Raw genomic sequence first — 13,411 nt, forward strand, 5'->3', positions numbered from 1 at the left:
CACTCACCTGTCACGACAGGACTTTGAGGTAGGTAAAAATGGTAAAATGATATGAGTGATATCTTTTGACCTGGGCATAAATTGGATTAAGGTGAGGTAGACTTGTGTGAAGTCATCAGACTCATTCTCTCTTCCAGAGTCATAAAAGTCCACTGGCAACACAAAAATCAAGACAACTGGTGATGACGCGGGATATAGTGGATGACCTTGGCATCTTTGATGTCTAATGAAGTTCTAAACACCTCAGCCACCTTCACTGAAGTTGGAACAAACTGTTCTCATCCGCCCAGGGGAAGTCTTCACATGATTGGGATAGACACCCCCCTAACTCATCAACGGGGTTTCAGACCCTCTCAACCTGGTTTAGCCTGTCTGATGAAACAGTTCACCAGGGTATGACCACTATGCATACTATAGCTTGGAGCTACAGGTAAGAGTTGGGGGAATCAGGTGTACCCCAATGGTGGAAAGTAGCCCTGAAAGAGACTCAATAGCCCTCACACCAGAGGTACTAGTCTTCCCTGGCACCCCTACACTCTGCTGCTTGTGCCTAACAACTAATATCAAGAAAACAGTGGTTCTCCACCAGGCAGACCACACCATCCATACATAAAATCCACTGCTTATAGCAAATAGAGAAATTTTGAATGCTGTGGATAAGTTCACTTACCTTAGCAGTATACTTTCCAGGGATGTACACATAGATGATGAGGTTGATGCACATATTGCCAGAACTAGCTCAGTGTTTGGGAAGCTCCGAAGGAAATGTGAGAAAGGAGAGGTATTAGAATGCCTACCAACTGAAAATCTACAGAGCTGTTTTGCTGACCTCATTGTTGTATGTCTATGAAACCTAGATAGCATACCAGTGCAACGCCAGAAAACTGAATGGCTTCCATGTGAATTATCTTAGGAAGAGTCTGAAGATCACCTGGCTAGATAAGGTACCACACACAGAGGTCCTTCCTGAACTGCCAAGCATTCAAACTCTTCTGCAGAGAGTGCAACTCTGATGGGCCAGCCACGTGTTTTGAATGCCAAACACACAATTACCTAAAAAACTATTTTATGGAGAACTCACATAAGGCAAGCACTCACACGAAGATCTGAAGCAGCTATACAAGGGCAGTTTCAAGGTCTCTCTGAAGAACTTTGGAAACCATTGCTAGACATGGGAGACACCAACACAGAGCCACCCAGCATGGTGTGCTCACATCAAAGAAGGCGCCATGCTCAAAAGGTGAGATGGGCAAATTTAGAGCCACCTCCACTCCAAATGTTCATATGGACATAGAAGAGTCTTCCAAGCTCTTATTGTCGCATCAGTTTGCCAGCCTGACCAGCTTACTTAAGTTGGAGCTGGATACACCATTTTCTGGAGCGAAGCAAAGCAGAAGTGAAACAGCTGAGAGGAAACGCAGGATGCGCAAATTTAGAGCATCCACCCCAATCATTCACACAGATGATTTGTGCCCAACCTGTGGTGGAGCATTCTGAGCTCGTGTTGGTCTGATAAGCCACAGTCGGACACACTGAAACTTAGACTCTAGCCTAGCGGTGTCATTTTGGTCCTCTTTGAGAAGGAAGGACAACAACCAACCAAGCCCCAGTGGTCTCATCAGCCATAGTTGGACACACTGTAAGGTGACCCCAACAAACTGACGTCATTTTGGTCCTCTTCGAGAAGGAAGGACAACAACAACAAATAAATGTTGTCACACGCCTCCTTGCAGTCCACAGAAATTTCCAGGGAGCAATTGGGGCACCGCCCTGCGTTTGCCCAGATGGACCAATTCAACCTCCTGGACACTTTTGTCCTTCAGCACAGTGGCCAGTACAAAGTAGGATCTGGGTCAACTGGAACTGAAGTGAATTGAACTGAACTGAGTTAAAGTTTGTCTAGTGACTTTCTTTAGTTAAGTCGGCCAGCCTTCCCCAAGAATAAGCACCTCCAGAACCACTTCAGTTCCTCCCTTGTCCCACCTCCTTCCTCCGCCTCCCCCACGTTCTGGTCCCCTCCGCCCCGCAATGCCCGACGGGAACGGTAGTTTTTCCTCGGGAGCCTCCACCGCCTGCCTCCAAACTTCCGGAACTACGCTTCCCAGGGAGCCCCGCGGCTGCTGCCTAGAAAGCGGTCACCTGACTCAGCCTTGGAGGCGCGATGGCGGCGCCCGTGCTGCGATGCGCCCGTGCTGGACGGTGTTGGTCCCTGGGCTCCGGTCCCCCCCGCACGAGAGCGCTTTTCTCCGCACCCCTGCCGGGCCGGGTGAGGAGGCGGAGCTCCGCAGCACAGGAGCCGAGGCCGGGGTACAAAAGCCGCACTCCAGGACGCTGGGGCCGGGGGAGTTGGGAGGGCTGCCGGGGCGTGGGAGGGCGCCGCCGCGTTACTCCACCCTGGGGGTACCCTGTTCCGAAGCCCCTTCACGTCCTCTTGGGTTGGTGCGGCCTTGGAAGCGGGAATCCCCAACGCGTTCTAGAACCCCCAACGAGTTCTGGAACCCCGCGTTCTGGAGACGAGCCCAGAATGGAGTGGGCGCGGGAATGGGAAGGAGGCGGGGTCAGCTTTACATTTCTTAACCCTATAGCAGCCAACTCAGAAAAGGTGGTGGTCGAAGTGGGGGGAACACTGCATTAGGAGCCCCAGGGATCCGAAAACATAGAACTGGAGGGCTCCTTTTATGGATAGGGAAACTGAGGACCTCAGAACACGGGGGCGACAAGGGACAGAGCCGAGAGATCCGAGCTTGTAGAAGAAAGCTCAGAAACAAATCTAATTCAACCACTTGCAGAGACGTTACCAGAGAGAAGCAGCGGGAACAGTGCAGAGTCTGCAGACTGAGTTCTAATGTTGGGTCTGCCTCAGTTTCCTCATTTGTTAAATAAGGGAGTTCTTCAGACTAGTCAGTCCACAAGCATTTGTTATTCACCTACTATGTGCCAGACACTGTGTTAGGCTCTAAGTACGCAAGAGTCACTGGCACCTCTAAGTGTAGGAGTTTAGCTGAAGTAACTCAGCCCCGGACTTGAGCAGGTAACGAGCAGAGCTAGGGTTTAAAAGCAGGTCCTTTGATTCCAAACCCAGTATTCTTTCCCCTACACCATGATACATCTTTCAAAATCAAATCATTGACTGTTTGGATGCCTGCTGTGTGCCAGGCACTATACTGGTGCTGTGTAGGAGATAAAAAGTAGTATAAAACTTAGTCTCTGACTTCCAGCAGCTTACAGGCTTTGGGAAGACTGTGATTTAATCATTAAGTAACAGTGTCACTAAATTATATTTATTTTAGTGACCAAATGAATTATTCTGAAGATTATCTACAGGGGTTAAAAGCAGAGAAGCATTTGGACGCAGTTAATGACGGTTTTATGGAAGAATGTGGATTATTGTTGTACTTAGTACCTTTGTGATCCTGGGCAAGTTTATTTTACCCTCTCTGAGCCAGGGTTTCCTCATCTATAAAATGAGATTAGACTAGACCAGAGATTCCCAATCTATGGGCCTCAGGCCACGGATCAAGGAATCGATGAATGAATCTGAAGATCAGTAAAGAAACCTAATGTAAGCTGAGTAATGTCCCAAATACGAATATCATTTTTCTATTTTATATAGATGCTGTTATGATGAATAAAATTCAAATGCATTTTAAAGCATTGTTAAATTAATAGTAGGGTTTTTTTTTTTATCATGTATCTTCTCAGTAGATAGCAGTAGTACAACTACCTTCATTTGTGAGGCTCTGAATTTTTTTATATATTAAAAAGTGGAAGGGAGGTCAGACTTGAAAAAAAATTAAGAACTAGATTATACTAGATCAAAGATTGATAACCAGAAGTGACTTGGGAGGTAGGTCTTCTGTTCCAATTTTTTCAGATAAAGTAACTGCCCAGAGAGATTAAATGTCTTGCCTAAAGTGATCCAGGTAGTAAGTGACAAAGCCAGAAAAGAGTCCCCTGATTTCAAACCCAGCACTCATTCTATTGTACCATACTAGACCCCTGGCTGTTACCTATGACCATTTGAAGTCTCACTGAAAAGATAGTCTTTGACTACAAATTTTGAGCATGACCTTCTTGTGAAAGGGGTCTTTTGTATCCCTAGTACTAGAGAATAGTGCCTTGCACAATTTTGGGGGGGACCAGATCCGTCATTTCATTGATAGAGGGAACTCCCGGTGGGGAAAATCCTTTTACCAGTGCAGATTTACACCTGCTCTGCAATTTACAGCCTTAAAGGGTTGTCTGAGGAACTGAGAGATTAGGCTCATTGAAGATGAACTATTTCTTGTTTCATCTTTATATCTCTATGGTTCACTATAACAGTAAGCCATAATAAGAGTTTGTTGAACTGAATGCATTATCTTATTTGTCCCCTTGGGGTCATAAGACCTGAGTTTGAGTCCCTACTGCTCTTTACTAGAGCCATGACCTTGATTAAATAATTTAATCCCTCCAGACCTCAGTTTCCGCTTCTGCAAAGTAGAAATTCGAATGACTTCTTTGCCTCCTTCACGAGGTTGTTTTGAGGACCAAATGACCTATAAGCATGTAGGTGCTTTGTGAATTGTTAGAGTTGTTAAATTTCTACCTGAGCTTTCCAAATGGAAGAACCGAATCAGCGTGTTCTGGGAAGATAGAATTAGACACAGACTTCCAGTTTCTGTTCTTTTCTTAAATGATGGTAACTCATTGGAAGTGAAAAGTACATTTGCTTTTCTCCGGGGTGATGAAATTGTTCAAAAGACAAGGAGGATGTTACAGCGAACATGGAAATTTCTGGCCAGTCAGCTGTAATTTCTCACACCTATTGGCTGTGCAGCTCAATCTAAAAATAGTTTTTAAAAAATTTGAACTTGTAGGATCATGAGATTTAGAAGTGGAGGGCCTTTACAGATCTTCCTAGTTCAACTCTCATTTTGTAGATAATCAGATTGGCCAGAGAGATGAAATGACTTACCCAGGATCCCGTTGGTACATTTGAATTAATCATATGCAAAGGTCTAGATAATTCACCAAGATACATTTAAAAAAAAAAAGACTAGAAAGACCCTAACAGTACAGAGAGATTTTGTAGGATGACACACTGGAACTTTTCCAGTATGCCTCTGATTCCAAGGTGATGAATATTGGACAAGAGATAAAAGTGACCCAGATAAGGGAGATGGTTAGGATGTTAACATTTTGATACCAGTGAGGTTTGAAAGGATGACCCTGAGAACATCTAATTAGATTTCAGCAAAGGAAAATATTTCAATAGAAAAGGATACATCTTATTCTATGCATCGGAGCAGCCAGCCTGGTATAACAGAGACTGGTCTTGGAGTTCAGAAAATTAGATCCTTTCTCTGCCACCTACTATGACTGTGACCCTGAGCAAATCATGTAACCTCAGTGCACTTCAGATAACTTGCTAGGACTTATCTACAAGGGCAAAGAATGAGCAGAGAGAGTTCCCTCAAAGAGAGCTCCCCACTGCTGAAATCACCAATTATTCCTGTGTTCTATGGGGACCTTGATTTCAGAGTAAATTGTTATGCATTCCGTTCCATTTAGCAGTCATATTTATAAGACTTATAAAGGTGAATCTATAAAACGATCAAGAATTACCTTTCTTTTTTATGAGATCTGGCACAATTTTTAATTGTTCCTGTATTACTAGGGTCCTGATGGTTATGTTAGTTCTAAATATTGTTCCCTAGGTCCCCCTTCCTCAGTTTACAGATGATTAGTTGACAGTGTGCAGTTAATTTAGAAAATGCTACTTTCTTCCTGGCTGAAGAGTCAGCCAGGCAGTTGACATCTAGAATCCATTTAGGAATTGCTTTAGGATGCCAAATTGTTCTTTTCCCCTATCACCCTCCTGTTTGTACAGTGGGCCTTTCCCTAATGATAAGTAATAAAGTAATTTTATTCCCCCAGTCCTGTTGCAAGATTTTCATTATAGATTAATTTTGATTTAGTCACCAGTAAAATAGAATACAGTTTTATATGCAAGGATATAAAATTTTACTGAGTTAAAATCCAAGTAGGAAATGAATGTTTTGGTGGTCTCAGATGTTTCTGCACAGTAAGAAATCTACTTATTGCTGTTTGTTTTTTTTTCCTTTAGTGCACATGAGTGGGCAGCTGTGGTGGGCCTGGAAATTCATGCCCAGATCTCTTCCAATTCAAAACTTTTCTCCGGATCTCAAGTTACCTTTTTAGCACCCCCTAATTCATTGGTTTCTTTTTTTGATGCTTCCCTCCCCGGAACATTGCCGGTAAGTAATTTATTTTCTCCTAATGGCCGTGAACAAAATTGTAAATGTTTGAGTCTATTATTCTACGCATTTAAGACTTTTCTTATATTTATAGAATGGAGAGTCAATAATGATTCTAGTTTTTTAAAATTGAGATGATGCCCATTAAAAAAAAGAAAGCCAGTTCTCTTCTGGCATTTATAATCACTCACAATTATTTACTAGTTTTGAGTTTGAAAAAAAACTCATAGTATCCCATGATTTGGAGGTGGAAATTTGTGTGATCCAAATCTTTTATTTTGCAGCTGAGGAAACAGAAGTGTGGAGAACTAAAGTGGCCTGTCCAAGGGCATGTGGTTAATTAAGGATTGTCACTGGACTAAACCAGCCTCCAACCTGTGGGTGGCCAGAAGTGAACAGAGCAGGCTAGAGACAGGAGAGTCAGGAATCAAACAGAAGTTTAATTTCAAAGTGAAGGAAACAGCTTGCAAGCGAAGCCCTCCTTCCTAAGAAAGGGGGCTCACCCACTTAGGACAAGGGTAGGGTTTTCAAGTGTTAAAACCACAGTCTCCAAGTCATTAGGGTTGTTGAGCCTTGTAATTGTTCAGCAGGGCACAGAACCAGGGTTAGCATGGCCAGGAGCAGAAGCGAGGCACCCAGTTCGGTTCACTTGGTGGTTACAAGTGCAGGAATTGTTAGCATGTCAGGAGATTTGATTGATCACTTTGATTGCAACCTCAGCTTCTGAGTCAGGGTCCCATGGGAAGTAGAAAAAACTACCACAGATCTAAATAGTTAGCATAATCATTACACATATATCAATTAATATGAAAATTATAGATCTGACTACAACAGGATAGAGATTGGAGGACAGATACAAGAGTGTTTTGTTTGGCAGCCATCATCCAGTGTATGTTTTAACAGTTGTGCAAGTTGACACAAGCCCAGACCTCAAAGAAATCTGTCTGGGTTATAAAAAATTCAAACAGAGGATGAGTAAATACTAATAAAAATAAAAAATAGAATCCATTGCAGTTGTTTTATATGTCTTCATAGAATAGATGCTCCATAACTTGACATTCATTATCAGTCTAACATTGGAAACAAATAGGAAAACTATGAGAGACGTAAATTTTACAAGAGACTGGTCTAAAGTATCTAAAGTATGGTCTAAAGTATTTTACTGGCATCAAGCCAAGTTTTAAAGAAAAGAGGGATGGAGTCAGATGATTAGTATCAAGGCAAGTGGTTTGCTTAAATAAATCCCAAACCAGCCAGACCCCAATGGGTTTTCTGGGCCTTCCCTAGAAGTGTATGGAACCTGGAGCAGATCTCACTGGGCACCACTCACTGTACAACCTAATACCTTCACTTAGGAAAAATATGGTTAAAATTATCATTGAGAGGAGTGCTGACATAAGGCAGTAACCTGAGGATTATAGATAAAGCGACAAGGAGACTCCTACCTTTGCCTCGTGCCTGATGTAGGTCAATTAAGTGTAATCTGCGAGCTGAGTGTATGTCTACCAGCCTGAGCTCTCCTCTCCAGGCTGTCTGCTTCAGTCATTACCTAGCTGCTCATAGCTCAAGGTGACACCCCATGGTCAGCTCTGGAGATTCAGGATGAATGTGAATTGGTGTTCCTGTGTTCTTGACCCATTTCTATCCCTTCCACACCTCTGCTCTCCCCCCACCCACCATACACACACAGACACACTAATATTCCATCTCTCTGTTCTTTAAAACTTGGCTCATTACCATGAAACACTTCTCAATACAGCCTTGCTGATGGATACTTTGGACCAATTTTTTTGGAAGGGAGTGGTGGGGGGAAGGAGAAGGGGAGAATTATTCTCCCCTCCCTTTTCCCATTTTCTAAACAGAAGAACTAGTTCCAATTTGGGCAGAGATTTGTTTATCCTTCTTCCTCTGAAGTCAAAGCCAAGAATATTAATGGTTTAGAATAGCCCTAAGCTTTTCTTATTCAGTCAGGGCTGATCTGCCTGTTTGCAGATAGATGGGCCTGTATGAAAGTGAGCAAGTTTCCACATGTGAGCTGTTAACAGTCATTACAGCATTCTGTTAGAACAAAACAATTTCAGTCCCATGATGTTTATCATAATAGGCTTTTTTTTCATGCTTGATTTAAAAGATATTGGTGATATTTTGATAACTGTAAGACCCCATCTATCATCTGACCTTATAGGTCAGCTGTAGAGTGTTACTCCTTTTTGGGAATAGGAATGACCCTAAAATCAAGAAACTGCTTATAGCAAATCAGATTATGCATTGTCAACACTTGGTTGCTACTGAGGAATTGGTGTAGGGGGAAGCTGCTTTGAGTCTGTGAATCATGTTAGGGGAGAGAGAGAGAGGGAGAGTATGTATGTGTGTGTGTGCGTGCGCTTGCGTGCACATGTGCATGATGGAATGAAAAGGCCCCAGATATCCAGGGGTATGCAAATAAATCATCATTAATACTCAAAGTACTGTTTAGTCCCTAAGAACATTCCTTGAACATTATTTATTGGGCTAGGAACTAGGACTATAAAAAGATATTTTATTGCCATGGAACTAAAGTGATCATCATGGTAGAGTAGAAATAATACCAGATGGGGAGCCAAGAGACTGACAGTAATTAGGCTATGTGGCTCATTGTAAGTCATTTAACCATTCGTTTAAAAAAAAAAAGTTCGTTTTTTGTGTCTTTTGTTTTAATATCAATCATTTCTGGAAATCTTGCCTACGTATACTGCATGTCCAAACTGAACCCTCAGTTATAATAAAGAAAACCAGTTAAACCAAAATGTCCAATCTAGTGATCACACTAGTCATTGTAGTCATTTGTGTAAATTTTTCTGGTTCTCCTTATTTCTCTATCAGTTCACACAAATCTTCCTATGTTTCTCTGAATTTCCGATTTTCACTATTTCTTCCCATCACAAGAAGATTCCATTTCATTCATATACCACAATTTGTCCAGCCAATCCTCAATTAATGGGCACTCACTTTGCTTCCGTTTTTTCTACCACAAGTTCAGCAGTCATTCACACTCGAGCCTTATTTTCCTCTTTTTGTGAAGTGAGAATGGTTGGACTAGACCTACAGTTCTTAAACTGGGATCTGGGAACTTTTTTTTTTTTTTTTAGTAATTTGATAATTGTACTTCATGATCATCGGTTAATTTTTTTTAATTTTACTATAACAAATATTCTAATTTCACTTTTATTTGCACGCTAATGTCACATTTATTCTCATGCCATAAGTTTTTGTTTTTAAATTTCTTTTGGGGTAACTTTTTCTTTTGAGCAACCTTCTCTTCCAGCTTAGGAACAATTTTTTTCCTTTTCATTAAGTACCATTCCCGCATGGCAAGGGGAACTCATGGGTGGGTTGATTTGGCCATGAGCCCTGTAAGTATCCCTTCACAATTTGAGTCTTGTTAACCTAAATAAGCTCAGTGATAAGAGAACCCTTAAGTGCTTCATTACTCTGCATTTTTGATCATATGCATTAATAATTCAGCAATATTTTTGGACCAGTGACTCTGTCTAGCCCTGCTGCTTGCTGTAGGCTCATCTGCCACCTCTATCATATGCTTGGTGTCTTTTTAGATATGTCTGTCCTTAATAGCTAGAAAAGTTTTATGGGTGTCCTTAAAATGGACTTGGAGATTTGAACCCCTTGACTTGCATAATTTTATGTAGTTCACTGGATCAGACGAGTACCTTATCATTTTAAATGATTACATAGGATGGCTCAAAAGAAGAGGAAGACCATTGGCTTCTTAACATTCTGAAAATGCATCACTAAATTTCAGCTACCGAAGGTGTTGATGATGCAAAAAATGGTTAGGAACTCTTCAGCTAGCTAGTCTCAAAGGTTTCTTACAGCTTTAAAATCCTGGGATTATAATTTAACTATCTTAGAGAATTAGTATACCTATTTAAGTCATAGGAGTGAGAAAAGGAATGAGGTAGACTGGGTGGAAATGTTTGAGGCATAGATGAAAGGACCCCCACCCCCACCCCTTTCAAAGCCTTATTCCTTTACAACTTCTTTTCCATGGTCTAAGATCCTGAAACTTACCCTTGCATTCTCCAAGAAGATATTCTCTCCCTCCCCCCCCCTTTCTTTTTCTCTCTCAGTTAGAATGATCAATGCGTGTGAATATTGAAAACATGTTAGGGGTCATAGTGAACCACAAGGTGAACAAAACAGTCATCATCATAGAACTTTAGACTTCGCAAGGGATCTTAGAGAGCATCTACCTTTCACAAGGGAAGAATTTATGTCTAGTCCACTTGTTCAGGCACTGATCATTGTATTAGGAAAGAAAGAATATGGTAACCTTAAAGGAGACCTTTCAGAACACAATATGTATGGACCTTCATGGGTCCATCCTAACTCTTCTACCTCCTCTCTCTTCCATGCGACCTTGTGACCAACCAATAGTTTGCATTTTTGAGAAGGCTAGAGCAGGTTAGGAGTGCAGGGCTCAGCTCTGAACAAAGCAGAAGGAAGTGAGATAAGACCCATAATCTTGGTTTCATTAGCATGGATCAGCCTAGCTAACTTACAAGTGGAGTCCTGCTCACATGACAGTGTATCATTTTGGGTTTCCATCCCTGAAGATTTTGACTTTAGCTTAGCAAAGAAGAGATTCTAGAGGGCTGGGATTCTGAAGAGATAGGAAATCTCTGGCTGTGGGGTTCAGTGCTTGACTGAGATCAGGTGTGGGGAATCTTTGTCCAGGGGTCCTCTGTTTAATTTCATCCAGTCTTCAGGTCAGGTCCCCAGAAGTGATCTCATTCCTAGCAGTAGCCGCACAAACCATATGGCATTGAAATTAATGTTATCCCGAAAGGTCCCAAGATCAATCATAAGGCACTGTGCCTTGCTGTACACACAAGATAGGCATGAGATGCAGGTGGACCCCATCTCTATTTCTTTGTCTTATCTTCTCTGTCTCTTTCTGGGTGGATCTTTGTGCAACTCTAAGTATGTGTCTTTGTGTGTATCTCCGTTCATGTAAGTTTTGATTTTCTTAGAACCCTATGAATCTCATCCTTGTTTTAGCCTAAATTTTAGAGCTTTATGGAATCTCATTGTTTTATCATGAGGCTGGAAATAATCCTCAGCCCATCATCCTACTCCCATAAAGGTCTCGATCTAAACTAGTATTGGACACCTTGACATTTCTTGGCAGGAATCACAGGGTTATAGTTTTAGAGCCAAAGAAGCCATCCAGTCTAAGCCCTTCATTTTACAGGTAAGTAAATTGAGGCCCAGAATGGTTGTGTGGTCTCTGCACAGTTACCCCACTACTAAGTATCAGAAACAGAATTTGGATCCAGGTTTTCCTGACTCAAGGTCCAGCCCTCTCCACCAAGCCAGGCTACCTCACTTAGTACATCCATACGGTGACAGCTGTCATGAAAGCACAAGGCCTTTTACTTAATCTAACAGATGATTATCCTGCCAACAGGATCCTAATTAATTAATTTGCCAATAGTCATGCCTTATTTATGAATATTCACCAAAGATCCCCCCTCCCTCACATGCTGTGTGTATGTGAGAGGGAAGGGAAGGCAGCCTTTGGTGTGTCCATCATTAGAGTCTGTACTCGACTTGTTGCATATTTTATTTGGCCTGAAAACATGGTGAGAAAAGGTGAGATTTCAGCAAGGCAGGGAGCTTGTTTCCAATTCTCACACATGCTTGCTTTGTTGTTTGAAATGATTTCTATCTCCTGGGTGCGAATCCCCGATGCATCGGAAGGGAGAGCAAGCTCTATTGTTGCTTATTGGAAAGCTCAGATTCAGCACACCGGAAGGCTGCAGTGCTCAATAGATAACTCCTCCAGATAATCAGGCTGCTCCACAGTTAAATTAATTAGAAATTAGTGCCTCTGCTCTTTGTCTTCCTCCTCCAGAAGCTCTTATCTGTGCAGAAAAGAAAAAAATCCCCAGCAACCATCAATTCTGCTTGCTCACATACTGTGTGGGGGAAGAGACTGATTACCATTTTTTTTTTTGCCCTTGCATGTAGTGCTCACCTTATGAACAGCCTTATGGTTCAGGGTTTTGGATCTGTCTTTATCAGGGAGGGTTGGAGTTTGCTTTGGTTGTGCTAGGATGATACTAAAGTTAGTGTTTAAGGGCTTTCTGCAGCATCTCCCTCAGTAGCTCAGCACATTTTAGACATCTCAGTCATAATCACAATACCACTGTGGTAGAAATGCAAGAAACAGGTGGTATCAAGTACTATGCCTATTTATAAGCAGTCCACTTATGCCTTGCTTTATGCAGTAAACATGTTCTTGAAAATTTTTGTGCGAATAAGACCCATTTAAATCAAGGGTTCTTAATCTTTTGTGTGTCATGAACCCCTTTGGTGGTCTGATAAAGCTTTTAGACCCCTTCTTCAATGTATTTTTAAATGCATAATATAAAATACATAGAATGACAAAGGAAACCAATTATGTTGAAATGCAGATATTCACATGGTTCCAAAAAGTCTGCAGACACCAGGCTTAGATTCCCTGGTTTAAATGTTCCCCTGGTGTTTGTTCTTGAAAGAGACCTTATTGTGGCTCTTTTTGTAAAGTGACTAGTCCCTCCCTAATTTATCTTTTGTGAAAACCTGAACGTACTTACATGAGATTGACATAAAGTTAGACACACCTCTACTGTTCTGCCTGTCATGGATAAACCCAGTGTTATTTGGTTAATGGGTTTTGTTATGTAAGAGGAATCATCAGATATAAACATTTGCTATGTATTTATTTAATTCTCAGCATGATCTTTAACCCCAGAACATAGAAGCTAAATCAGATATTTAAGAAGACATTTGTAGAAAAGGTGGGTGGATGGATGGATGGATGGATGGATGGATGGATGGATGGATGGATGGATGGATGGTTGGGTGGGTGGGTAGATGGATGGATGGATGGTTGGATGGGTGGGTGGATGAGTGGATGGATGGATGGATGGATGGATGGATGGATGGATGGATGGATGGATGGGTGGGTGGATGGATGGATGGTTGGGTGGGTGGGTGGATGGATGGATGATTGGATGGGTGGGTGAGTGAATGGATGGTTGGATGGATGCGTGGATGGATGGATGATTGGATGGGTGGGTGAGTGGGTGAGTGAGTAGTTGGATGGA

The 13,411-nt window shown here is 42.0% G+C and overlaps 1 protein-coding gene across 1 annotated transcript in view; it reads left to right on the forward strand.

Moving 5' to 3' along the window:
* The first annotated feature begins 2,143 nt into the window (after nt 1-2,143).
* Nucleotides 2,144-13,411, forward strand: part of GATB (glutamyl-tRNA amidotransferase subunit B) — a 112,871-nt gene continuing 101,603 nt past the window's right edge. The window contains exons 1-2 of the mRNA XM_036763196.1: nt 2,144-2,307; nt 6,110-6,260. Of these exons, the coding sequence (XP_036619091.1) occupies nt 2,162-2,307; nt 6,110-6,260 (297 nt within the window). The 5' untranslated portion in view covers nt 2,144-2,161. The remainder of the gene's footprint in view (nt 2,308-6,109; nt 6,261-13,411) is intronic.

The sequence above is a fragment of the Trichosurus vulpecula genome, chromosome 6, assembly GCF_011100635.1.
Source record: "Trichosurus vulpecula isolate mTriVul1 chromosome 6, mTriVul1.pri, whole genome shotgun sequence".
In the NCBI taxonomy this organism is placed as follows: domain Eukaryota; kingdom Metazoa; phylum Chordata; class Mammalia; order Diprotodontia; family Phalangeridae; genus Trichosurus; species Trichosurus vulpecula.